Consider the following 27,933-nt stretch of genomic DNA (forward strand, 5'->3'; position numbering starts at 1 on the left):
TAGGTGCTATGTAGATTTTGTTTACTTAAGTCTTGCGGGACTGTGTTTTACATTAGAAGCCAATGTAAGATGCATAAAAGGTCACTCTTCTGCTGGAGACGATGAGCGATCAAGGAATTGTGCCAAGCAATATCTTGATTCAAGAGGAGGCAGTGAAGGGATGAGGTGCCTCGTACTTTGCCATTTTCTCTTGTATGATGCTTGATTCGTGTGTGAGCACAGGAAAATTTGCTGTGATTCAGAGTACAGTCTAAAAATATAAATGGCTGTTCATGATATGGGCTATGGTTCATTTTCAAGTTATTTTGGAATAATAAACAGCTGAGATGGAACTGCACATAACCACCTCTCAATAGTGCATTAAGAGGCACGTGCAAGCTGACTAAATGCAGCTTTGGAAAGGCCCAAATGTAGGGTCCCCATTGTACAGTTTGGTTTGTGTGTGTCTGCCCACTGCTCTTTGCAGCTGTGTTTCTCTGGAAGGCCTTTTATTTCCCTGATATTCTGAAGTTATATCAGAAGCAAATTGCACTTTGAGTTTTGAGGGTTTTCTGTTGAATTTTATTTTTTTCTTTTCACTTTGGTTCAAAATATGAATTTTTTTTTCTTTCCTGTGGTATTTCTAAGAGGCTATGGTAGATGAAACGTTACTGATGAGCGCAGTTAATAAGTACATTAATGAGCGCATTTTATGTATAGGACTGCTTATCTGCATACATTAAATGTTCTGGGACTTAATCCAGGAATGTGGTTTTCCTTCTGGAAATGAAGTAAAAAGAGTGTTAACCAAGTAATTTGTGTTTGACGTGCATTAAATTACAAACAAGTTTTGTTTGAGTTCATTGCCAACAGGATCAGGTCTGGTACTGCGGTAGCTCATATCAAATGAGGTAACTTTCCCTCATACAGTGTTTGTTAAGCACTCCATGTATTTCAGATAAAGATTTAGGGAGAGATTTTAGTCTCGTGCTTTTTCTTTTTTTTTAAAATAAATTGAAAATTTTATCATGAAAAATTCATATATACTTCAGTAATTAAGAAGTATAAGAGTCAGAGTTGATCTCTCTGGAGACATTCAAGGCCAGGCTGGATGTGGCTCTGGGCAGCCTGTTCTGGTGGTTGGCGATCCTGCCACATGGCAGGGGGTTGAAACTGGGTGAACATTGTGGATCATTTCAACCCAGGCCATTGTATGATCTAGATGGGATTTCTTATGGTTTCTGTGCACTAACATCACCTCCTCTGATACAGCTTCCAGAACTGATCCGTTCAGAAGGAATCTGCTTCTTTACAGAGGCTTAGCTCCTTACATGAGCTGTCTTTTAACATTTTTAATCTATCTTAATATTTCCATTATTCTATAGCACAGCATAATAGCTTTTATTAAGATACTTACAAGGTCAATTTTAATCCCCAAATAACACTGACGTGTCAGGATTATATATATACATATATATGTATGTAGCCGTTTTATTTTCAATACGTCTGGAAATTGCAGAAAGCCTGATGGACACTTATTGTGCACAGGCTGCTATTTTAGCCCCCTTAGGCAATTGGAAGAGAATTTGCAATAGAATATGGAATGTGAATAATTTCGGGTACATTCCTTTTTCATTTCTCTCAGCCACCAGTGTGAGAGAGGCTGGTTTTTGGAGGCTCTCATCCCCAGCTTTCTGCAATCCTGACCCATTTATGCTGTTCTGAAAGGAGCACCTGAAATCACGGCTCACATCTGGAAGTACTGCTGAATGAGGTTACAGTGATTTGTTTTACAGTTATCTATTTATTTATTTTTGGACTGAGTCCTCACCAACCTCTTTTTTTCTTTTTTTTTTTATTTCCCCATTTGTTCGTTTGATTTATAAATCAATGCTTTAAATGATGGTTTGCTACAGGAAGAACTTATTTAAAATGTGCTTTTTGACTCTTGGCACTTTCAAATAAGCATCGCGTCTGTATTGAAAATAGCATAGGTGAAGTAGAAGTTACAGCGGGTACTTCAGGAGGATTGCTTGGCCTCCTTTAATGCTGGTCTTTATTAGAGAATAAATTTGAAAAGCTTGCAGGAAAACAATTATCTATTGATGTGCTCAGAAGTTAGTAAGACAAATGGAGATTGTGGATTTATAGAAACATCGCTGTATTGAAAGGGTAACACATTAAACAGCTTCAGGTGGGGATGATGGGATGATATGAAGGTACAGGCTTGGTAGGCGTGCTCCAGTACAGCGCCCTGTATGGAAGTGTCTGTGTGGAAGCAGAAAGGAATTATCTTGCTGTACTGTTCATTCCTGATGAATCAGTGCTCGCAGAATGATACATTTATTTTTAGCTGAGAGCATCTCCAGAAAAGGTACCTGAGAGTGAAAGCTGGCAGCTTGTGGGAAGGGAGAAAAGGGAAGATTGGTACTCTTATTTCCCTCTACAAGCTGTTTTACATTAACAAACAATGCAATTTAATACAACAAATGTGTAAAGAGGAAAAAAAAAGACTAGCAGACTGTTCATCTGGTGTTCCAGTGTTTGTCATGTGTGTGAAGCATCCATTGAAATCCCACTGAAACTGAAGCCTTTGGGTGTTGTGTGCAAGTCTCTAATAATGTTCAAGTGCACCATTGAGTGGTGGAGCACACGTGGTGTGCATAGCATACATTTGGGCCCTAAGAAATAATTAAGCAGATGCATGTCGAGTGCATTTGCTGGAGCTGTTACACTGCTGTTCACCTGGCACTTGAGAGGACTCCTGGGGTTTCCTCTTGAGACAGGCAGGAAGGTTGGAGACCTGGCCTCTGCTCCAGGGCTATTCCCTTGTCTGCAGCTGGGGGGATCTTGCAGCTCCTGGCATGTAGGGTGGGCTCTGTTGCTGTGCCCTGTGGGGACCAGGGCTATGTTAGGACACAGCAGCTCTTCTGTTGTCTTACTGAAACCAGTACTTCTTATAGCCCAAGGCACTGCTTCAGCAGCTTCTAATTATTCTTTCCCCTTCTTGTTTAACTAGGGGCTTCCTGTCCCTAATTGGATGTGATTCCCTATTACATAGGCTCTCCGTGGTGAGCTTCATGGATAGGCACTTTCTTTAAATAATTGATTGTCTTCTTTTGTTGTGGCAGGTCTCTGCACACATTTCATCTCACCTTCACCTCCTTTGTGGCTGTGCAGTAATCTGGGGTCTCGTAGCCTTTCCCAATGCGCCAGTTTGCAGTGGGGATTGTTTAGAGAAGTAACTGTACTGCTTTGATTATCTGGAAGGCAAATTGCTATTAGAATAAGAATGTCTCAGGCTAGTTCTGATGCTGGTGGAAGTTTTGTGAAGAGAAGCAGTCATTTATTAGGACTGCTGTGCAAATTGCTGGTATTAATTGGCCTAAGCCAGAAATAGTCAAACTCCTTTCTTTCTTTTTCCTTAGTAGAAGTATTTCTGTAATGTTCACTCATGGCTTAAATGCTTTTTCCCAGTGTGTTAATCTTAGTCCTGGCAAGAGAAAGATACCTCAGTCAGCTGTTGGCTCCAACCGTCCCACTGACTCCAGTGTGGTCTCTCTGAGGCGTGTGCCATCAGGTCCTTGCTCCTGGCAGACACCTCTTCCATGGGATCCAATGGCTGTCCTGTGTTGGAATGCTGTCAGGTACTTCAGCAAGTGCTGACAGCAGACATTAGAGTTTGGAGGGTCCTTGTGGCCTAGGCAAGGTGATCTCCTAAGGTGGTCTTGGCAAAGGAGCCTAATGCTTTTCCTGTATGATTCAGTGCAGTTATGAACCTGACTTTTCTTATCTGTACTTGCAGCATGTTCATCTGAAGGTAGGTTATGTGCTGCTACTTCAACAAAGCGTTTTATCTGCTACAGATGTGTGCACATCACAGTGCTCTATCTGAAGGATGAATCATGTGTGCAGGTACCATTGGTGCCCCAGCACCAGCTACATCAGTTGGATGTGGCATTGCCTTACATCCCTAACAGAACCCTTAGGAGACATTCTTAAAACACTTTTTTTAAGCTCTTCTTGAATACATTCCAGAAGACTGAAAATAAGTAGTTTGTGGTACTACCTCTATCTGTTTTGTCTGAGAAAACACACGGCTGTATTTTCCTGCTAAATGTTGCATACTGTGTTAGTTTTCTGGTGTCAGTTCTTATTAGCTATTCTAAAATGCAAATTTGCAATTGATTCTCAGGTCTTAGATGTTGTTGAAAACATATACTAGCTATAGACTTATATAGGTAATGTTCATCACTGCTTGCAGCATATAGAAGTATAGTGGAACACTATTTTTACATGTTGTACATCTCAAACAGCTTTTTGCTCATCTTCATGTCTGTACCTTCATGTCTTGTGATTTGGAGAGTTTGGGATTAAAATGAAGGAAGAATTAAGTACAACATAATCCATTTACACCTACTTCCACAGTCGTTTATTACAGTGGCTAATTTATATGTGGGTAGGTTTTTATCAGTGAGCATCATTCCTTTGGGATGGATATTGATGACAACTTTAAATACCACTTCAAAGCTCAGTCAGTGTATGTAATGCTTTGGTAGATTAGTTGCACAGGTGGAAAGAACTAGGTACATGGCCTTTCTAAAATAATTTTTTTGGAATGCTTGTTACAGAAATGGTTGATTGTAATGATCATCAAAGTAATTAACCTTAAGTAAGGACTGCAGTTGGAAGTGGGCGAACTTTAGAAAATTGCTTGGAACTCATTGGTAAGAAATAAGATTGGAGAACTCAGTCCTCTTTCTGTTTGCAGTTTGTATCACATTTGTCTGAGTGGATGGAGGTCCAGGAAAACCAAAACAAGTTTTATGTTCTGCTATAAGCTGTTTATTTGCTTCTGGGCTTAGGGTGGTTTTCTTCTTTGTTTCTTCTTTTCCATCAAATGATTTTCATTGGAAGAGAAGCTGTATTGTTCTCTTGCTGTTCATCCAGTCTACCTCTTTCTTTGTGCTTGCTTGTTTTGGGACACGAGTACCACTGGCATCAGAACAGAAGACATGAGAGCTACTAAATGGGATTACATTAAAATCATTGTCTAGTTGAGCACTTAGGCGTGATTAGGAGATTGTCTTTGTTTTTCTGAATTGCAATATACAGAGGTCCTTGATGAGGGAATTCCAAGTTGCTTTCGGCATTCATTAATAAAGAGTCCAACCCACTGTTAATTGTATCTAGAAGGGACAATAACAGGAAGGCAGAGCCTTGTCATTTTAAGCAAATTGATATTTGAAAATGTATGTTTATCTGCAAGCCAGGGGAAATTCTTCCCCCAGAATAAGGCTTTCTCTAGTTTCGTCCTCTACCTTCATTGTGGGCTGTGCCCATGAAACAATTGCTGCCTTGACAAAATCCCAATCTTCAAGTAGAATGGAGGACATTTTCCACTTTATACAAATCAGTCTTTTTGTGTAACTCAAAGCAATTGCAATCCTTTAAAAAGGCTCATGCACTGAAGAAAAATTACATAGTAAATGGAGTTTTGAGTCTAGTAGTAACCCAGTTCCCTGCTAGTTTTACCACGTGAGGAAAAAAATATAAAGACAAAATTATGACCCTGCTCTTCTGCTGCCTCTGCTGAATATTGTTTGGTAGACCAATTTCTCAAGAAATGCCTGGGACTTGCAGTGTATTTACACAAATCTAGCATAAAATTACAATTTAAAGGGCAGAAGTAATCAGATGTATTGGATTGCTGCTACTGTCAAGTCATGTATTTCGTTCAGATTCCCATCTCTCTGATGGAAGAAAATGCTAAAGGACAGTACAGTAGTTCAAACCACGGGGAAGACAAGCCTGAGAATGAATGCAGATTTTAATACTGGAAGTGTTTATAGCAGTGGATGTATTTTCAGCAGGCAGGAATATGAGACTTGGGAATCTATCAGCAAGGGAGATTTTATGTAATTTAAAGTGCACCGTTTCATTGAGGACGCTGGTAATCTGTGTGAATAGAAAGGTTGACTCGATTTTGGTTTAAATTCTGAGACACACAGAAAATACCAAAGTAAACTTCTGTCGGTGTGAGAAGAATTGTAGGAAAGCTTTTATGCTTTATTTGACTCATTCATTTATCCACCTCATTTGGAGGTGTGCAGTATATATTGAGAAATGTCAGACTTTTGCAAGTTAATTCATTCTGATAAGTTTATATTGACTAGGAAGAGAAGCACATTTCTGATTTCTTTTTTAAAACAAAGAAATGCTTTATCACACATTAATCACAACATCTATTGATGAAAACGCAATTCAAGGCTTGGCAACTGGAACTCAAAATGTTGTGCACCCTCCTGTTGTGCTCTTAAAATACACCTGTTAGCCAGGCTTGGTACCCTGAGAACTGTTCTCAGTCCTTCCCCTGCAGCAGTGTTTTACATTCCTTGCAGGCAGCTTAGAGTTGTGCCCAATATGTCTGAATAGATACCTTTTGCTTTCCTATTAATAATGCAACAGAGCTTTGAAACAAAACTAGCCAGGGAACATCACTAAATGATTTGGTGCAGCATTTGTTGTGTACTTCCTCTCTATTGTGCTTTGTTTTTGTTTTAGTCAAATTGAATCTAACCTGGAGTGTGTTTATTAACTTAATTAGTTAGATTAAAAAAAATAATAGTTATTTGCACCGTTTAATGCGTAAGAATGAAGTGCCTAATTCTTTAAATCGCAGATGTCTATGGGGACTGTCTGCTTGTTTTGGAGAGAAGTTTGAGGAAGGCTTTTAAAGTTGAAAGCAAGTGTCACCAATAGAAAAAAGCAAAAGAAGTCAAAGATTGTAAATGACATTTAATATAGACTTTAGTAATATGGTAAAATTAAAAGTAAACGTGATTATCATAACAAATTCATGTAAGGCAACCTTAATTTTAGCTTTTTTTTTTATTTTTTTATTTTTTTATTAACATTCTAATTATTTCCAGCTCTAAAACTGCTATGGTGTACTGTGTTGGATATAAGGTAGTGAGTCTGTGCTGTTTCCTTCATAAGCTTGTCCAGAAAGGGGGAGGAAGCAGAAAACAATGAAGGAGAAAATGTGGGAGGCATGGAAAATGACCCCAGGGGATCAGAACAGAGGAGAGGGGAGATGCAAGTGAGCAAAGGCCTCATTAGGAGAAGGAACAAAACATTGTAATGGGGTGAGAAACCAAGCTGAGAGGAGGTGGCAAGTGTCATAAAATTACATCCATTAGCTTTCAGAAGAAATCAACTAATTTAGCGTGGGAAGGAATTAGGGGCAGAGGATAAGAAAGAGTTTGGGCACTGTGAAAAAGGTAGCCAGGAGTAGATGTGCAGCAGGTGATTAAGCTGAAGGTCAGAAGGAGATGGCAGAGCTGATTAAAGAGAATTATTTTGTAAAGGAAGAAAGCTGCCAGGTTTGTAGGATTTGCAGGAGCTGAAGTGCAAGTTGAGATCTGATGTCAGTTGGTACAAGCTTGGTAGTCTAAGCCCTGTGGTGGGCAGCAGAAACAAAATCATTGAGGGTGGTGTGGAATAGCTTGTGTGATTCATAGCTGCATCATCTTGCCTGATCCTGCTTTCAGCAGGGGGCTAGGCTAGAGACCTGAAGAGGTAAGTAGGGAGCTGCCAGCTGGATTAGCTGAATTAGTCCTCCAGTGAGCAGGGAATGAGCAGACTTAAGGGTGCTACTCAGTGGTTGGAGCAGGTGAGCAGTCAGCAAGTAGCATGGTATGGACAGCTGTGGTGGGAAGGATGAAATGAAGCTCAAATGAAGCTCATGTTTGGAGAAATGAGGCCAAGGATGTGGAGATATGAGAGGTATAGTAACCACATAAATTCATCATGGTTCACTAACCACATTAGCAGAACTAAGGGAGGAAAGATATCTTCTTTCTTAACCTCATGCCCATCTTCTTCAGTAAATCTCCACCTGAATGACGTTAAGAGGACATAAAATAGAAGGCTGCTTTGAAATAAAGTTGGAAGTACCTGTTTCAGTGAATAAGGTCATTGAAGTGGGGTTTGAGATCATTGAATGATAACTCTGCAGTCAAAAGCAGTGTAAGCCTTCATTTGAGAAGTTGAAGTTGGTGACAATAAATGTGGAGGTTAGAAGGAGTGAGCCAAAGGTAATGGGGGTGAAGAGGAGATGGACAGAATTTGAACATCAGTGGAAGTGGTATAGAGGAAAAAATGTTCTTGGATTTAGTACTTAGAAGAAGAGAAATGGGGTGAATGGAAGAAATTGGAAACCTCAAGTGGGGGCAGAGAAATTTCTAGTGCTGTTTGATTCATAGCACTGAGTGTGAGAGAGCTCTGTAGGACACAGTGCAGATCCCTCAAATACTCCACCAGTGGCTCTCACTGATGTGCGGAGGAAGAGGTGACAGATGGCTCTGTGTTGGGGTACGTGATGTTTCTTTCCTTCTTTTTCTTGGAGTAGGCGATTCTAAACCAACAGAGGAATAAGAGAGAGTCAAGGAGTGAATCTACAAGAATGGTAGAGAGGGAAATGAAAGGAAGAAGTGAGGAGGAAATGCTGTGCTCAGGTGCTTGAATGCATGAGCAGGATTGCTCTAGCAAAACTGGCAGAGAAAAATTTTTACAAGGTGTATCCTTTTAATGTGGGAAGGGATGTTAATCATGAGCTGGACACTTGTGGACTGTGCAGTTAGAGAAGCCAGCGGACGCTTTATCACATTGAGACTCTGAAATATGAAATTAGTGGATAATTTTCGTAGGTCACACTCTTTCCCATAAACCAAACTCATCTGCTCTCCTAAGGGGAGACAGAACAACTGGGCTGACTTCTCATTATCTCCTCCTATGGCGTATCCTTATTGAATTACTGCCAGGTAGATGCAGCAGCTGCTCATCAAGCCACTGCAGGACTCCTCTGTTAATTGAACTGTAATGGGGGTGACAGCAGGGGAAGGTCAGGATGATGGGACCAGCGATGTAACGTGAACTCTGGTAGAAACAACTGGCACGAGCAATTGACCTTGCTTAAATAATATTATGCGAAGGGCTTTTATCAGTTGATGTCAGGATGATTATTTTTTCATATCAAAGCTGTGATGGTGTCAGGGACCCCATGTGAATCATATTCAATTGTGTTCAGGACAAGTGTATTTTTCACTTTAAAGAGAATGGAGTTTCCTACATGATAAAATACAGTGAGTGTCTAACCAGCTACAAGGGAAAACAATGGGAACAAAGTGTTAACAGACAAAGTTTTTTAACAGATACCTTGTTTTTACTTAATTGATTACCCCATTTTATCTGAAGGGTGGCGTTATTTTTCTAACTTCACTATACAGCATTTCAACAACAAATATATATATTTGTTGTTGTTGTCATGCAAAATTAATCTTAGGGTGAAATGTGCAGATGTTATTAATGTCTTTGGGATGAGAAACATATTCCTACATCTGATTCTGAGGCTTTTAAAGTGTGTGGAAATGACTGAGTTTGAGGCATGCATCCTAATGTCCATTTTGAGCCACAGAACAGATCTGGCATTTCTTCTGCTCCAGAGGTGATGTGATGTGATGCATCTTTGGCAGGGGCTCCTTTTTTCCTGGGTCCTGCCACTGCGTTTGGGGGGACAAGGTCTGCAAAGCCCTTTCTGGAGATGCACAGTGGCACGAGGCAGGTGGCTGCAAGCAGCAGCTTGTGCGGTTCTGAAAACCTACATGTAAACAACCACCACTTTTTATTACAAGCCACAAATTACACTGTGTTACTCTTAGCGTGTAGGAGTAAGTCTGCAGGGCTGTTAGGGAAGCTGGTTGATTTCATAGTACACTGCGTGCGTGCTGGCATCACTATGTATGTTTTCTTTCTTTATTTTTTTTTCATAACCTCTTTATGTAACATGATGTTTGTGGACCAGTTGTCTATAATGAATGGGAAATCTGTTGCCAACTACAGAGGGAAGGAAAATGAAGTAATCAATAGCCAAGCATCACACATCATCTTTGAGCTCATTGACAACTGTAGCTGTAACCATTTGAAGTACATGTTCTTACACAAGGCCCGACAATGCAGATAGTTTTATTTTTTCCAGTAGAAATAATGAAGCCTTGGTTGTGGGAGATCTCATCACAGCACTTGGGTGGAAATGCCTGGTAGGGAATGGAGAACCACTCCTTCTGTATTGATCAGCAATGGCTGCTCGGCCCTAAGTGTGAGCTTGGGAGTGTTGCAGGGCGTACACTGTGTTCTGCTTTCTCATTCTCAAGTTCATACTTAAGTGCGTTGAAATAAACAGCTGATAGTAGAAGATGTGTTGGGAAACAAACATTTATCTGCATTTCAGTATTAAGGTTTTGAAATGGGATTTATCTTATGGATGTGCGTGTCTGTACACATAAGCTTATTTGCATGTGAACTATAGCAAGGTGGTTTCAACAGCCAAGTGGTGATGTTATGGAAACATAAATGTTGTAGAAAATACATTGTTCTTAATGGAAGCACAACAGAAGAAAAATGTCGTGCATAAGAGATGCGCTGAGCGTGCCCTCTGCCTATATAGCCAAATAGCCCTGACCAACAGTGTGCTTTTCTTTGCCAGCCATCACCAATACATGGGATTCAGTTTTGAACCTTTACATACGCTCTTCGGAACTGAGAACCAAAGTAAAATAATGATATTTTCCTGCCTATGTTTAGTTGATTTGTTTTGTCAGGCATTTAGGGGTGCGTGTGCTCTGCCTGCTGCCTGAAATCCCAGCACACAAATGACCATCCTGTAGCCAAGAGGGAGCTGCTGTCCCCATCCTGCTCCGTGCTGCTTGCTTGTGCTGTTCTGACCTTGTGTTGAAGGCTGATAAACCCTGCGTAGTGGCCACATTCCAATAAGGAGAGAAAAAAAAAATCCCTGACCTCCAACCTGCGATACCCTATTAATGTCAAATAATATAAAGTAATATCAGAACGTAAAAGGAAATCGCTGCAGTAAAGCAATTTAATTTCTGTGAACTGAAAGCACTTGAGTGGAAGTGCTGTGGAAATTTGCTGTTGTTCCTGCAGCAGAGGTTATGAGGTGCTTTTTTTTCTTCCCCCCCTTGATTTTTAAACTGCTGCATTGTAATTGGTGACTTTGAAGCTTTCTGTTGTTTCCAGTGGGAACGATCATGCTGCTAAAGTAGAGAGCTTGCTCTGCTGAGTCTGTTTTTCAGGCTTGTCTGTTAAAGGCAAATAATTTCAAATACTAGTTTTCAAAAGGTATTATATTGCTGAATGTGCATTATATGCAGTGTTTAGCCGATGAAATGAGAATAATCCTCTTTGAACAACAACTTGCATTTACTGAACTGGTATTGGAAGCAGTGCCAGCTGCCTTTGCCTTTGTCTGCCTAATTGCAATTTAACAGTAATCCACGATCTGTGCAACTGTGACTGCAGTTCTTTGATAGAGCCGAGTTTGAATGAACCTCTGGTTCATCTGCTGCCAATGATGAAAGCCACTGCACAACGGCATATTGACAGTGGACTCAAACTTTTCTCTAACTAATGGAAAATAAACAAAAAGCAACTTGTATTCCTTCGAAGCTCTCAGGTTTTGCTGTTCCTGTGTTGCGCTGTGCTGGCTGCAGGCTTGAGCAGCCATCCACGTGTAGGTGCTAAAAGCTTCTGTAGGTTTGGGGCTGGTGCCATATGTTTGTAGGAGAAGTGTCCGCTGAGGGCTGTCAGATGCAAAGATCTCCTTGAGCTGACTCGGGAGGTGTGGAAGCAGCAAATTGCTGGTGACGGGGCACGTACAGCAAGAAGTGTTATTTGTGCACGCTCTGTTCCTTTACACCCTGGGCGTTTGGCATCAGCTGCTTGTCAGGGGCAGGTTCTGTGTCTTTGCAGAAGTTTGCTTTGACTTCCTGCAGCTGCTCTTGTTATTTGGTTAAATATGTGACAGTGCACAAGCAGCGTGAAAAGGTTGCTGAAAAGTTATTGGGCACTTTCTGTGTTCTGCTTCTCAGAAAGAAATCAATGCCTGAGTTCACAAGAGAAACCTATTGACAGTCCTGAGCATTTTGATCTTAATTGCTCTGTGCTTGTTCCTGCTGTGAGGAGTATGATAATATTTTGAAGAACATTTGTGAAGGTAAATGTGTGCACTTTGAGCTCTAAGACAGGATGAGCAGAGCACCAAAAGGTCTGTGGCAGTTAAATACCACAGAGTGGTTAAATACCATTGGCTCGCATTTGAACACTTGTTGGGTCTTGTGGTGACTGGTTTCTGGGGAAGGAAATGTCAGGGTACTGCCGGACGTATCTGGGCACGTGGTGGAGCTTCACATCCTTAGCACTGAAAACAGTGCAGGCTGTGCACACCGATGTATGGATGGTGGATGCCCTATTCCTGGGTACATTCAGCGCCAGGCAGGACCAGGCTTTGAACAACCTGGTCTAGCTGTAGGTGGCTGTGCTCAGTGCACAGGAATTGGACTGGACCAACTTTAAAGGTCCCTTCCAATGCAAATGATTCTATGCTTGTGGAAAAGCGAGGCCAACTTTGTTTCAGCTGCGCGGAACTGGTCTTCAGAACGAAGTTCCCCAGCAAACTGAAGTCATATATACATTTTGGTACTGAAAAGTTGAGTACGTTTCCATAGAGTAGGCTGGGAGCACTTAGCCTGAACGAGATGCAACACAAGTGCCATTTCACAGCACAGTTCTGCTCTATCAGTGTTTTAATTAAAGTCATTCTACTGATGGAAAGTCTATTCTCTGGTGTTTTCTTTAATGTAGTCATAATGCATCAGTTTGAGCTCCCTTGCTGGAACATTTTTCATTATAATCCACTTGGCTAAGTTTATAATTAAACTTCTAAATTCAAACCTGCTTTTATTGTGTTTTTGGTATAGATAAAAGCTAAAGCAGGAACACTTAGGGTTTCTGGGTTTTACCCCCCCAACAAAGCGACTCTTCACATATATGCAAGGCCGCATAATGCTTGTCTTCTAGGGGGAAACAAAGGCAACTTAGTGTAACTGTTCATCATTTAAAAGAATAAATAAATTGGGTAACGTGCACCTACACTTGTCTCATAAGCACGTGTGTGCTTGTGCCTTCACATCTGTTCCTGCTTTGTGTGCATCTGTGCAGAAGTTTTCATTTTGTTGGACTCAGTAGCATCAGCATGGCAGCATCTGTCCAGCAATCATAGAATCATTTGAGCTGGGACCTTTAAAGGTTGTCTGGTCCAAACTCTATGCTATGAACAGGGACACTCACAGCTCTGTCAGGTGCTCACAGCCACATCCAGCCTGACCTTGAGTGTCTCCGTGGACAGGGCATCCACCATCTCTCTGGGCAACGTGTGCCAGTGCTTCATTAAATAAGACTGCTGCTCTGCCTTTGCTGCAGACCTGGCTTTCTGGTACTGTGGGAGAGAATAGAGTTAGCTTCTTGGATAACAGTTTTGCCACAAAGCGGGGCAGATTTCACTGGTATCTGAGGACACAGAGTACATTGGAAACGTCCACATTACCTAGGGGTATCAGAAGGAGTGGGTTTGTGCTGTGCATGCTAGGAAAATGGTTATGTAATTACTGCTTACGTTGACGTTAAGAAAATTTATGCATGATTAATGATGCTTATCTTTGTGCTAGACATCTACTAAATGATTTATAGCCAGCTAGAAGGGCTGCAGTTTCTGCTGTTGTTGCTGCTGCTGCTTAGTGTTTGGGATGATTCTAATTGCATCATATATTTTAAATGGAGAGTGCCACCCAGGTGTCCATGTAAGCATTTCCATCTCAGACAGATATAAGTAGGTCAGGTTTACCTGTGGTGGGGGAAGGTCACGGCTCCCAGTGAACATGGGGAGTTTAATTGGTGTATGACAAGGCTGAAATCACATCTTTGGTTTGGATCAGTTCAGGCTGATCGTTTTCTAAGTTCAGTGAGAAATACTACGTAAGTGCACATTAGAGCATTGCCAGACTGCATTTTCCTGAACCAGTGAAATGCTGCAGGGTATGTGGAGAAACATCTGTCCTGTGGAAGCTGCAGGATCACAGCTGCTCCCTACTGCACAGCACAGTGTGTGTGGATGGGGAGTAGGAATGGGGACAGCAGTCTGACTTGGAGTCATTTGCCTCCGAGCACTCCTCCAGAGCTGGTGGCTGTCTGACTGTGGCTGGGGAAACAGGAGCAGCTGCAGAGCTTCCTTCCATCCCCAGATTAGCAGGGATCAGGCCAGGATACTTCACTGATGTGTAACAGGCTGCCCAGAGAGGTGTGGAGTTTCTTTTGTTGGGAGGTATCTAAGAGCTGTCTGGGTGTCCACCTGTGTGACCTGCTATAGGAACCAGCTTTAGTAGGGGGGCTGGACTAGATGGTATCTAGAGGTCCCTTCCATCTATTGCACCTAATGTACTTCATCTTTTTTTTTTTCTTTTTTTTTTTCTGAGCATGATTCCATACAAACCAAACAAAACTAAAGGGATGATTGCGTTTAACCTTTCAAAACATTAGCTCATTATTTAGTTTAATGAGAGTCTATTAGTGCAGTATCTTGGCCAGGGTGCTAGGGTGCTGAATACACCTAGGTAGTCAGCTTTGGAGAAGCACTGTGTGTTTCTCAGTGAAACCCATCTCAAACTCATTGAAGCAGCTGCATGAATTTAATCTCGAGAAGACTCAGTAGCCAGTTTTAAAAATGTAAGTTTCAGGTTTTTCCCCTTTCCAGTATTTTTTTTCCCCATCTATATTTGCCAGTTTAAGCTGGCCATACTGACACATGTGGGAGCTGAGATATACTGTGACTAAATTTGATGCAAAGTCTTGGTGGCCTTCGTAATGTAACTTATTCATGTCTCTGTAGATAGCATATGTTGCCTGTGCAATATTTTTTTATCATATCAGGACAGAGCAGCCAGTGTTCCAAATTGCGTTATGTGAACCTAGCTATGCAGAAAATCTTCATTGTGCTTACTGTGGTGTAAATCAGTGGGCTCTGCTCAGCCCTGCTGGGGTAGGAGAGATTAGAATCAGTCTCGTGGTGTCTAATTTATTTCTGTTTTTTTTCAGACATAATGTCATCTCTGTTCTTGCTCCGTGGGGAGCAGCAGCCAGTTATCTTTGTAGGCTTGCTCGGAGAATGAACATATGTGAAACCCCTTGTTTCGGGCAGGAGTCTGCTGCTCTCAGGGATTACTGGGGCTTACTGTCCCTTTGAATGCCGAGTAGATGTTGGTGTGTTTAGAAAGCAGCTGGTTAGCACTCCTTGTGCTTTGTTTAAAAACCTCAGCATCGTTGTCAGCTGTTGGGGGAAGTTTCTTCCCACTTGCCCATTTGTTGCCCTGACCTGTTCAGGACACATTGCTTTTACTGCATTCTTCAGCAGCTGGAGCTCTGCCCAGCAAATTGAGACGAACATGGTCTGCACAGGGCTGGGGGCTGGCTCTGGTCCAGTACTTAAATCTGAGTATCTGAATAATTTCTTTGCTTGTATTGCATTTTTGGGTGTGAACTGCGTTGGAGCCAGTGTCACTTACTCCTTGTCTTTCCCTTGACAGAAGGTCGGTGACTGTGTTCTGACCACAGTACATGGTGACTGCAATGCTGATGGCACTGGGGGAGCTGCTCCTCCTCAGCTCTTCTGTGTGAGGTGAGCACCATCTGGATGGGCAAAAAAATTAGCTGTAGGATATGTGGGTGCCCCTCTCTCACTTCCTAGAGCTTCTCTGCTGTGTTGGCACTGGGGTAATGTTGTTCTGCCTTCTGCATCTCAGTTCTAAAGGATTCTCAAGGTTTCTGGGCTTCACTTAGGCTTTGCACAAGGCTGCTTGTGGTCTGTGTTGGGACTCTGTAGGTTGTATTCTGAATCCAGTATGAAATGCTGAATTAACATGGAAGACATAAGAAAAGCACTAAGCCTGGTAATGTTGCCTGAGTTCTTGTATTTGGTCAGCTTGATGGCCTTATTGTTTGCTGTTTCTCTGAAATGTAGGAATGAACTAAACCAGATAACAGAACATTGTATCCTCGCCTGTAGTTAGTTAATATCTGATTATATTTAATTGCATGAATTTATCGTGATAGAAACTGTTTCAAAGTAATTTAAATGCAGCTTGAAATGACAGTCTATTCAGAATGTACTATTTTTGGGTTTATCTTCAGTTTCTTATCAAGAACAATGCTGTGTATTATGCATTATGACAATGTTGCTTTTCAAAAAGGTTAGAAACGTAATGGAATTTTCTGGACTAAACTTCTAATAACCGATAATTTTAATGAAATCACCAAGATTATGGCAGTGAAGACCAATCTTGAAGACAGGTGTTATCTCTCTGCTTCCTTCAATATAGATGTGACATTTCTACCTGTAAAAGTGGGATAAATCAATTACAAGTAAAAATATATTAGGAATTTAAACACAATATAAATGCAAAAAAGTGTTACATGAGGAAAAAAAGGATGTAAATTTACTCCAGAAACTTGGTCTTGTTTAATGTGGTGTGTGCCATGTGCCAGCATTTGTTGGGGGGTGTCAGAACTATTCCCATTGGAAAGTGTCAAGAATCATGCAAAACAAAGTAATCTGCCTAAATAAGAGCCTAGTTGGTCGTCTTGTGTCTTGAGAGAAACGTTGGATGTTGAATCATAAGTTGTGGGATTTGTGTGCCTTTCTTATTCTTCATACTTCAGAGCTTTTCCAGTTTTCATAAGCAATTTGGATATTCACTAAAGGAAGCATTTAGAAGTTGGGCTCCTGCTTTGTATGAGATCCAGAGGCTCTGCCAGAGACATTATTCCTTGCTTCTGATGTTGTACAGTGATTATTTTAATGAATTATACCATGTGAAATCTCTACAGCTGGAGGATGTGGTTTATTCCTGTCTCAGTTGAAGTGTGGCTCTTCCATTTATCTGAAGTGATGAAGAGCTTCATCAGAGAGGTGTCCAGTGTATTTGGATGTTGCTCTGGAGCTCAGAGGTCAGGGTCACAAATGCAAGGCCCAAATAGTGGAGAAATGCCTCAGTAATGTCAATTTTTCTCTTCCAGGCTGCTCCACCAGGTAGTCATAAGCAATGTCTCTCTTCCCTGCCTTTACTGCTGTGTTTTGCATGTTACTTTTGTGTCTCTTGTCTTAATACATGATATGAAGCTAAACCAGTTTCAGGTCTGTTGTTTCAGTTGTCAGTGACCTTAAAATGTAGGACACGGAGTCTGTAGCATCAGACTGTTATCAGATTCTTTGCCATTTATTTGCAGTGGCAGATTTCGTAAATTCTCAAGAACATTTAGAAACTTTTTATTTGTTCATTTTAGGACTGAAGAAGACAAGAGACTGAATTATCTGAATTATGCTTCTGCAACAGAACTGGGTTTCTCCTCGTTGGACATGGCAGAGCCTGGGGAAGTCTTTCATTTTTTTTGTTTTCATGATGTTGCAAGCAGCTGATCTGGAAGCCAGGAGAGGTCACCAGTTTGTCTGGAAAACAGGTAGGAACGAGATGTGTTGGTTAATCTAATAGATATTTCCTGTGTTTGAGAACTGACTGCTCATTCCTCCATGCCGTTTTGTGTCAGTAAGAGATGGCACGTGAGGCATTTGGAAAGCTTTGTTTATGCACTGTTATTTGCAATCAGGTGATAGGGAAATGGCAATAGAGATTGTTTTTATGCGTTTGTATCATACTAAGCATGACATGTTGTTTCGTAGCATGACAAAGCAACAAAGGATGTTCAGTGGAATGGAAACATTGTTGAAGTTCATAGATGTTTAGTCAAAGAAAGTATCTATCAGAAATACACAACTGAGCCAGGGGCTCCAATGCCTGGAATGCATTTGAGATTTGGCCCTTTATGACTGAGCAACAGAGTGGTTAAACTTGATGGGAAAAGTAACTGTCCTTTTTGTTTTGGAGAAAGTTTTTTAATTGTCATTTTTTTAATTGAAGTTCTATGTAAGCAAAGAGGTTGAATTAGCTGCATAATTAAGTGTTTATTCTGGGATAGTTCCTGCACTTCTGGTTGGATCAAAGCAAGCTTTCCTGGTCACCGGTTAAATAGTGGTTGAGTATAAAGTGATTCTATGTTTTTGAATAATTTTTTCCATTGTCTTGCCTGTCAAATGAAGATGAAATATTTTTCTCTAATTCTATATTATATATGTGATTTCTGAACAAAATTTGAAAGCTTGAGTTGTTTCCATAAGGTAAGTTAGACTCTTCAGTGTAGTTTTACTTCACTTCTGAAGTGTGTTGTGCCATCAGCATTTAGAGGTGTGCACTGCGAGTCATAAAACTTTAATCTGAGGTGATGGTTGCAGCTGACAGTAAAGTGTTATTGGTGCTTCAAAGACTGAGGCAGCAGTAGTTAGAAGGGCCAGCAGGCGATGGCAACAAGTTTGCATGGACAGTGTGCTCTGAAAGCCTGTGATGAGAGCTCACCCAGTGCTGAGCTCATGGTAACTGTTTCTGGGTAGAAGAAAGCTGTGTTGGTTATCATGGTCCCAGAGGGAGGCAGAAATGTTGGACATCTTCACAGTAAGTTTATAAGGCTTAAGTCCTGTTGGAATTTGGCTGTACTGTCATGGTGAATGGTTAGAGGTAGAAAACTTCTTTGTGCGTAACATCTTCAGAATGAAAACACACATTTATATTAGGTACGTCTAATATGGTGTTTCTGTACTTTTTTTCCCCCCTTAGGTAAAGATCTATTTTTCTTTCAAAAGTTTGCAAGGAAGTCTTTTGGGAAGGTTAGGAGAGTAACTTTTAATGGATCAGATCCAGAGTCAGAGAGGTTAACAAAGCCTGTTACAGTAGGATATCACTAATAATAGAACCCTGTGATTCAGGCAGTCAAGTTCTTGGCCTAATGAGGTCTGTAGTGCATATAATAGTAAAAAAATAATGCTCTAGTTTGAGGGCTTATGCATCCAATATTTTAAGAATGGAGTAAAATAAAAGCACAGCCCGCATATAGCAGAGTCATTTTTTAATGCCAAAACTGAGCAGATCCTTTCTGAGAGCAAGCAAACCTGCAGCTGCTGTCTCTTTTTAATGAAAGGTTCTAATGAGCAATCCCTAAGGGGAAAAGAGATGAACTGTTTTGTTTTGAAATCTTGAGTTGTCTTTTGCAAGCTTGGCAAGTTATTCTACATGCTGTAGAGATCACATTACTGAAAGGTTTCACCCCGGGAATATGAATTTCTGTGTACTATATTAAAGAAGAAAAGGAAAGAAAAAAGGTGTTGTGTTAGTGCTAGAGTTTATAAACCAGTCCTTTTTTACCTATATCCTTGGCTGTCTCTAACGAAGACTCATACATTTTCATGCTGGGATTGATGGTCTTGGTATAGGTGAAAGAAATTGTATTGAAATTGTTGCATGCACAAAAAGCAAAACCATAAGCTCAGCTCAGAATATTTTAAAGTTTAAGACCTTGGTTGTGTACGTTCTCCTTCTTTGCGAACAGTCTTAAAACCATTTATTTTCAGCTTTCGGTTTCTAAAGATGATATAATAGTATATCTAAATATCTCTACGCTGTGTCTTTTGGTCTCAAGACGCTTCTTGTCAGCTACTGATTTTGTGACCGCCAGCTTAACCATGAAAGCAGTGATGATTCCAATTAAATTAATCAACTACCTTAAATAGTGAATAATTTTCTGACGCTTGTTAACTAACAAAGCTGTTTTAGTGATATAATCTTGAGAAAACTTAATTGGATTTAAATCCTTGTAAATATTGCTTAATGGGATACCAAATTAGCAATTAGCATATTTCACGATGTTAGTTTTGTTCAGCTCTTGAATTGGTCCTAAAAAGTCTAGAATCAGTGTCACGTTAAGTGTGTTTGTCCTAATGGAGACCATTGAAGTTTTTAAAACTCTGGATGGAATACAGACACGCTAGTGAATTTCATAATGCTGTTGCTGGAGATGTCTGCAGCACATGTTGGCAGCTTGCAGACTCACTATCACTACCAATGTCTTCAGTTCCTCCATAAGCTTACACACCAATTGCAGTGCATGTATGGCTTCCCCTGAAATACTTTCTTAGGATGATACTGTTTAGATTTTTAAGGAAAAAAGTTCTCTAAGGTAAAAATGGAAGTAATACTTTGTGTGCTATGGAAGGAGGAAGAAAACTGTTAGAAACCTGAAATGTCCCAGTGACTCCTCCATGAATAATTACCTCTGTAGAATGAATCCCAATGGGGATTTAGCCCAGCAGGGACATGCTCCCTGTTATGAATGGGAGAACACTGAAAGTGAGACATCAGACTGGGAAATGAGTTTGTACTGATCATAGCAGAGAGATTTCACCTGAGGAAGAAGCCATTAATCTTTTGGTGTCTGTGGGCTTCTGGGAGATAGGTGTGGGGAGCTGCACGCTGTATTGCCCCAGGTGAGCACAAAACACTTTCTTCAGTTGAGAGTTATTACCTATATCTGAAAGTGCTTCTAAAAATAGTGCTGGCAAATGGGTTTTGATCATTAGACTTTCTTCTGAAGCAATCCTTAATGGGAAAGATATGAAATGAACTTTTCGGAGAATGGTCTTCTAATGTGGAGGAACCTTTGAACTCGGTGGAGGTGGGTGAGCCACTTAGGGCTGAGATGAAAAGGATCTTTTGTTCTCTGTTCTCAGATAATGCTGCCATAAAATACCCTTTCTCAAGATCTTAATTTCAAGAATGCCAAGTGCTGGTTTGGAAGTGCCTTTGACCTTGCATGTTAAAAGACAAACTTTTACCTACATGCACAAAATGTTAAAGGGAGTCCATACCTTCAAAGGGCAGTGGATCTTAAAGAGATTAAAAGATACCACTGCAATAAATGGCTTTTTTTTTTCTTTCTTTTTTTTTTCCCCCCCCACTGGAAGAATTGGAAATTCAGTCTCAGTTTAACCAAATCTTGAAAGATTCCAACGTTCTTGGCTGTCCGCAGTTTAAGACAGCAGCGATCCTCCTTGGTTATTAGATTACAATCATGTCATCTCAACAGAGGCAATTATTATATCAGGTTCAATTCTTAAGCTAGTCAGCTTGTTGCTGTAAATGGGGTAATAGAAAAATGGCCCTGAAATTATATGCTTTATTAATGTTACCCTTAACTTTATTCATGATTAGTTTATACCTTTGTACTTGAGATAGATTATAATTTAAGTAACCCTTCTTATGATAGTTCCTAATGTATTTGCAAATGAAAGATACTGAGCCATTCTGGACTCCTGCTATTAGTCATATCCTTTTAGAGCTGGTTTGTCAAACTGATCTTTTCTAAATGTTTTGCTTAGAATTATATCAAATCTCAGGTGAGGCTTCACCCACTGACATATTGCAGCTCTAATTAGAAGTGCAAAATGTTCTGAAGTTGATGATAGTTGGAACTTTGTAAATAATGTTGTTTTGCAAAATTTTGCTTAGAGCAAAACGTAATATTCTGGCTGATCTCTGTCACTGATATTTCAGAGGCTTTAAGGATGGCCTCAAAACTAATGGTGTATTTCATTAAAGAGGAACTCAATATTTTCATATTGCTAAATATTTAGATTTATTCTTTTTCTTACTTGTACTTTTACCTATCTCTTCCACGCACATCTAAATTTCATTGCATAGTGTTCTGCTATGTCCCATCACCTTTATTTCAGTGGTGTTCTCACTTGGCATTTCTTCGGAAGCTGAGTCCATCTAGTCTTGGAGCTATGGAGATGCATCTCATTGCCTTCCTCTGTAAACTTTGCAATGATGGTATAAATATTTATGTGGATGACACATTTCAGAACTGTTGCAGATCTTGTGTCTTCAGGCAGTAAATACTGGTGTGTTTGCCAGAGAACTGGACAGAGTCCCTGAGAAGAGCTGGATCTCTCCTGCAGATGATCTCCCATGCTAGAAGCCCATCTGTAAGGAGTCAACCATCCGCCAAGTGTTCCTGGTGGCACTGCTTAGCAGAGGAGTCTCTCACTTCTGTAATTCTAGAAAAATGCACATTGCAAGCAATATGGGAAGTGTGAAGTGTCAGTCAAATTAAGAAGTTGAGATAGGGAGGAATTAAACTGAAACCGAAACATCTGTTAATTTTAACACTTCACACTGTTAGAGAATATCTGCAATGTGCTAGATGCTCCGTGAGATGAGCACTGTGTAGCGACCCAGACGGACGACTGTGCTTGCTGGGTTCAAATGTAAGGTTTTACAGCACATCTGGTAACTTTCTGATTGTCAGGCTTGCCAAAGTACGTAACACAGGTCCCTCAGAAAGTTATGTCTCTTATTTGTTTGCATGGAAGCCACAACAGATACAGTGAGCACAGAAACGTTTTTCGGCATATTTACCACCATTAGCTCTGCGTTTTCACCAGTGATGAGCAGGAGCCTGCATATCATGCTTGTAAAAAATCTGCACCAATAGTGGTGACCTACTGTTTCACTGCTGCTGTGATGGTATCCTTACTGGGAAAATGTTGTTCGTGCTGTCCATCCTTCATTAGCCTGAACAGATAGAAGTGGTAGGATAGTCCAGCTGAGATTGGCAGTGTGCTCTGTGGTCTTCAAACTGGCTTGGGCTCTGGTGTTATTATGCTGTAAGAGAAAGGTTGTCTTCTTTGCTGACCTGACTTCAAATGTTCAGGCCTTCAGCTTAGCCAGCATCATGATGTGGCAGTCAGAGTTCCTGGTCAGGAGTCCAGAAAATCCAGAAGAATTGCCCCTTGCTTATAACAAGACAGTGCACATCACTTCATCCGCTGAGAGTTGTGTCTAAAACTTCTGTTCCATGGGGGATTTCATGTATCACCACACTATGGACTATTGTTTAGTGTCCAGCTTGTACTGCTGACACCACGTCTTGTCACCAGTAATAATGTGATCCAGGAAAAACTGGGGCTTTTGGCCCTACGTTGTTTCAGTAGGTCCTGACAAACCCGTGTACAGTGTTCTTCCTTTTCATGAGTGACCTACCTGGTGCAAATGCTGCAATATTCCAGTGTTGCCACTGTTGTTTCAAATGCATTTGAAGCTGATATTCAGCTCTGTATGTGGTTCTCTGGTCATAATCCAATGATTTCTGCAGATGAGCTGATGGAGGCACTCTTCATTGTGTGATGTGACAGCTGTGCGTGGTCCTTTGGAACACGACTCGTCTTCCATACTGCTGAAATAGGTCACCCACCCCTCACTGTGCTCACATCCACTGTTTAGCCTCCATCAGTGTTCAGCAAGTGTCAATGAATGTCAATGGGTGCCATTTTTTTTCTGCATGGAAGAATTCAATGCTACACCTTTAGTCTATACGCATCTCTGTTAGACGCCATTCTCTCATTGTCCCTCTGCTGCCATCTGTCACATGGCAACAAAGTGTAACAGAATATTGGTGGGAAGGTTCAGCCTCTACTGCTATACCTCCATCATCTTCCCCTGATGTTGTAGGCTAACATCATAAAATAGCAGGCATTACTTTTGGAGCACCCCTCATACTTCAGTAGTTTTTTAATGCGAAAACGACATGCTTTAACAAATGCCTTTGTCTAACCAAAATCAAACGTGCAGTAGGTGGTGGTTTAAACTAGATTACACAGGAGATTCACACTAATCTTTTAATGTCCCTCTTCCCTTCCTGAGAATAATAGTTTTTGAGAATAAGGTGCTTTTTTCCTGTTTTTTGTTGGTATTGGGAAAAGTATAAGTTGGGCGTCTTATCCCTTTCTTTCCTCAGTAGTTACTATGGGAACAGAGCTGTGGGTCACAGGGGAAAATCTGCAAAAGTGGTTCCTTTTAAATTGTTCATTTAGAAGCAAAAGGATAGCTTATTATCGGAATTGTAGTATTTTTCATTCAAGTTGTTGGATTGTATTGTTGAACGTATTTCACTCACAAAAGAAGCACAGTGAGTGGCAAGAAAAACAGATGGAGATGTTTTTGTACTGTTTCCTTGGGGTTAATATTTTTTTAATTGAATGCAGCTGTTGGAAAGATTTCTGTTATTTCATATAGGCGGAACATGAAAAGTGGATGCTCGCGTTTTCAGCCTCTTTCAGTGGGGTTAAGCTTGGTTATTCTGATGCCAGGGTTCAGAACCCCACGGGCTGCTCATCTGTTTTATTTATTTATATGTTTTAAAAATCTAAGTGCTGGTAAGTTGCAATAAGAATTTTACTTAGCTGCTTAAATGGGCTAGTTCAGCACACAGAGGATGAACTTAACTAAAGTTGTATTCGGAAACCTTAAGGCCTCTGTTGCCAATCCCTAAGCAGGTGAGAAGTTTCGTTGTAATCCAGGTTGTTGACACAGCATTCACGTGGCTTATTCAGATCACCCTCAGCTGGTTGATAGTTACGTTGAAGCGCTTGCTTAATGGAATCTTGAATATATTGGTTTCAGCTTGCACAGATGATTCCTGCTGAGGTCATTTGGAGCAGGGTGTGCGAATCCAGAGGCAGCATCTGGTCCTTCCTGTGCTGCCTGGCATCCCCTGCTCTGTAGGTGTCTATGCTTCCTTCTTCTAGAGACCTGTTGGAGTTTGTTGTTAACTGCATCTGTGTCACTTCTGAGAGGAGCAGTGATTTAGGGCTATGCAGCTAAATGTGGAAAAGTATGTGAAAACCTCATTATAGAGGTTGTAAATATATTGGTTCTGTGTGCTGGAGGATATGTTAGTGGACAGTTGCAGATGTTGGTGTGTGGTGTGTCCTGGAAGGCTGGCTGTGAAAAATTGCTTTTCAAATTAGAACTTAAAAACTTTCCTGCTCTGAACACTGAACCCTGCTCCCCGTGCGATTAGTGGTTTCATTTCTTTCTCAGCAGTTGGGTAATGATTATGGCTCCAGATGCTGCAGGAGTGATAAAGAGATTGATTAATTTCACTTGAAAGGGCATATGTTCAAAGAGGGGTGGGTGAACGCCTCCAACGCTGGGCCCGCATCGCTGCTGCTTGCACGGCGTGGTAGCCAGCTGCTCCTGAGGAAAGGACCAGTCAAACCACATTATTTACCCAGCCAGTGTATTTGCTGCTTGCTTTTGTCCACTTGCTGTATGCTTCTTTTCTTGTCGCGTCCCACAGTATCTTGTGTTCAGTGCTTTTTGTGTCTCTCTATGAAGCAGTGCTGTGGAAGTTCCAGCGTAGTGGGCTTCTCACGGTGTGAGAAGCAGCCAACATGTGCAGTGTTGCTTCTCCCCCAGACAGAACCAAGTGGTAACAAAACGAGTCATTCCCTGGCAGAATCAACAGCAAGTTTAACAGTCTTCCTATACGTTACTTGCATAATGTTGATATTGCATTAATAGTCCACAGCATTATGACTTCCTGGAAAATGCTGCCTTCTGAAATATCAAGTGTTCAACATACTGAAAGGAATAGTAATAAAAAATCAGCTTGTCAAGTAGATTCTTCAATAAGTCTTTATAGTGTCTTTGTTGACCTACGGAATAGGTCAATACAAGTATAAAGTATAGCTGATGGTGCTGGCCACGTGATTAAAGACAGGGCTACAGCAGATCTGATTTTTATTGCTCTATCGTTTGAACTTTTTCACTGATTTGTGTTCTTTGGGGTTTATTCCATCACCCCAGAGACCCAAAGACCTTCAAATATCAATAGTTTAAAAATATCCTCCAATGTGTGAAACATGTTTTGCTTTTCCATGGTGTGACATTTATAACCATAAACTTCACAGGTTTGAAGCTGCAGAAGGCATAAGTAAACTGTATATCCGTAAGAGCTTTTGACTCATTAGTTAAACTGCTTTGTATCACCTAGTTTCTTTTAAGCAAAACAAAGAGCTTATTTCTTGCTATTGAGAATCCTACCAAGATTTGCAGTGGGGACACTACATGCAGAAGCAATATTTCTGTACATTTATTAGACTCTAATGTGTGTATTAGCTGCATGTTTTTGAAGCAGCTGCTTAGTATGGCACAGAATCTGAGCCATGTCACAGACAAGGAGTCAGAGGAGGCTGCAGTGATAAAGCACTGGGAACTTTGCAGAAGTTCTTTTAATAAATGTGCACATAAGGTAATGCTGATGTGAAGTTTTTAATACCATTCCCTTAATATTTTTGCTCATACTAGTAAACAAGCAATGAACTCAAACTGAAGTAAAAGAGAGTTACGTGAAAACATTTGTAGCTCTGCGTTAAAAAGGATTTGTGCATCAGCTTTCAGTATTTTCAGTTCAGCTAATCCAGTACTAAAAGCTAAGTATATCCTCGTACACTTGGCACTGAAATGAGGGCGACAGGACATGTGTGAAGTGCACTGCTTATGTGTGAGTGCGTATGTGTGTAATTGTGTTGCCATATAGGAAAGGACAACCCTTGTAGTAGCAGAAATAGGAACTTAGCTGCAGTGTTTTGAAAAGCTGAGGGAGGATGAAATAAGAGACAGAGAAGTTGACATAAACGATGACAGCAATGTTACTGTGCCCTGAGGGTCTTGCAAAGTACTTTACTTAAAACCAATTTTTGCTTTGTAGATAAGTGAGCATGTCGTGGTTAAGTCAATATACGCATGCAATTGGTGATAAAGCTTGGTATCGCACACCTTCTGTGGTATTTCTCATACTTAGGCTTTAAAGGTAACATTGAACACACGTTTGTAATGCTGTAAGCTGTTTCATGCTTTTTGTTAGGAGCTTTGCAGCGTGTTACTTGCTTTAGTAATGGGAGTTCAGGCTGCTCACAGATTTCGCTCTCTTCTTGGGGATGGATGGCTAATTGACTGCTGACCTTTGCTGGGTTTCTCTTCGAAAAGCAGAGCGTGTGGGTGAGTGACACCAGGGGATAACAGATCAGAGAGGCTAAAAGCAGGCGGAGAAATCTAAGTCTCCAACTTCCATTTAGATATTGGAGACCGTTTTGAGAATATAAGCAAAAGTGAAAAAAGAACAAGACAATTCCTCCTTTGCCCTCAGATAGTTTAAAATTTTCATGAACTTGGACTTTGTTTTTTAAGTAAGTAGTTACTCTTTTGCACTGTAATTTACTTGTCCTTGATTGATTTTAAATTTTTTTTATTTTTTTCTCTTAAATAGATAAGCCAGCTTCCAGAGCCCTCAGAATGATTTAATTATCATAGTGCACAGGGCCCCAAATCAGATTTAAGGAGTTTTGATGCAAGTTGATGGAATAAAGTGGTGAGCAGGTGCAGAGGATGTGAAGTTGCTGGTACTCAAATCTACTACATTATTCTGCAGGCAGGAGATTCCTCATAGACCTTAACTGAAAGGTCAGGAGCTAACCTTAGGCTATGCTGCTTAGTGTGATATCTTTGGGATAAATCTTTCAGAACTACACGTCTGTGTGTCTGAGTGCATCAGGAGCTGATGAAATTGTGGACTTGCAGCTTTCTGAATATATTTCCAAATAAAGCTATGCAGCATTCAATAAAGCAATTACATGAAAAGCATTGCAGTCAACTTCAGTTCCAATATTAGTAGTAATAATCGATCATTTTCAATTCCGGGCATGATCTAATTGCTTTTTGTTGTTGCTTTGAAAGGTTACATTACTCAGTTATCTTGCAACTAAGCAATCTTTCCATGTTTGCATCGTGTAGGATTTTATAATTGTTCTTGTAATCTCAGTGTTCCAGCTTTGGCTGTTTTGTGGTAGTTTAAAGGATTCCCCAGCCTTGCTCACACTTCAGCACAGGAGCCTTTTCTCCTCAGGCTGATCCTTGTGACCAGGGAAGGTTTCTCCCCTCCACTGCTTTGGTCTCAGCTGCGTGTGCTGTGCACTGCTGTCTAGTAAATGCCATTGCCTGTGGATGTTAATTGATATGAGTTAGTTAACACTACCTAATTCATTCCTTAAGACATTTGGGAAATGGGTAAGGACCTATTCAGATAATGAGTTAAGGTAGCTATTATGTAAATAAGTGACTTTAACAAAAACACAAGAGTAAATTGAAAGGGGAAAATTACCATTGAGCTTTCTTTCTGCTTCACCTTTCAAGGAGAAGGAGGACCCTGGGTGACTGGTTGATAAAATGAAAGTCTTGATTCAGTTTTTCTCCTAAAATTGTA

At 40.7% G+C, this 27,933-nt stretch overlaps 1 protein-coding gene across 4 annotated transcripts in view; it reads left to right on the plus strand.

Moving 5' to 3' along the window:
- THSD7B (thrombospondin type 1 domain containing 7B) overlaps positions 1-27,933 on the plus strand; it is a 461,190-nt gene that overhangs the window by 210,551 nt on the left and 222,706 nt on the right. For all 4 annotated transcript variants that reach the window (XM_015869059.1, XM_015869061.1, XM_015869058.2 and 1 more), the window contains 2 exons: positions 15,474-15,565; positions 17,230-17,403. In XM_015869059.1, coding sequence (XP_015724545.1) covers positions 17,265-17,403 — 139 coding nt within the window. In that variant the 5' untranslated portion in view covers positions 15,474-15,565; positions 17,230-17,264. The remainder of the gene's footprint in view (positions 1-15,473; positions 15,566-17,229; positions 17,404-27,933) is intronic.

The sequence above is a fragment of the Coturnix japonica genome, chromosome 7, assembly GCF_001577835.2.
Source record: "Coturnix japonica isolate 7356 chromosome 7, Coturnix japonica 2.1, whole genome shotgun sequence".
NCBI lineage: Eukaryota > Metazoa > Chordata > Aves > Galliformes > Phasianidae > Coturnix > Coturnix japonica.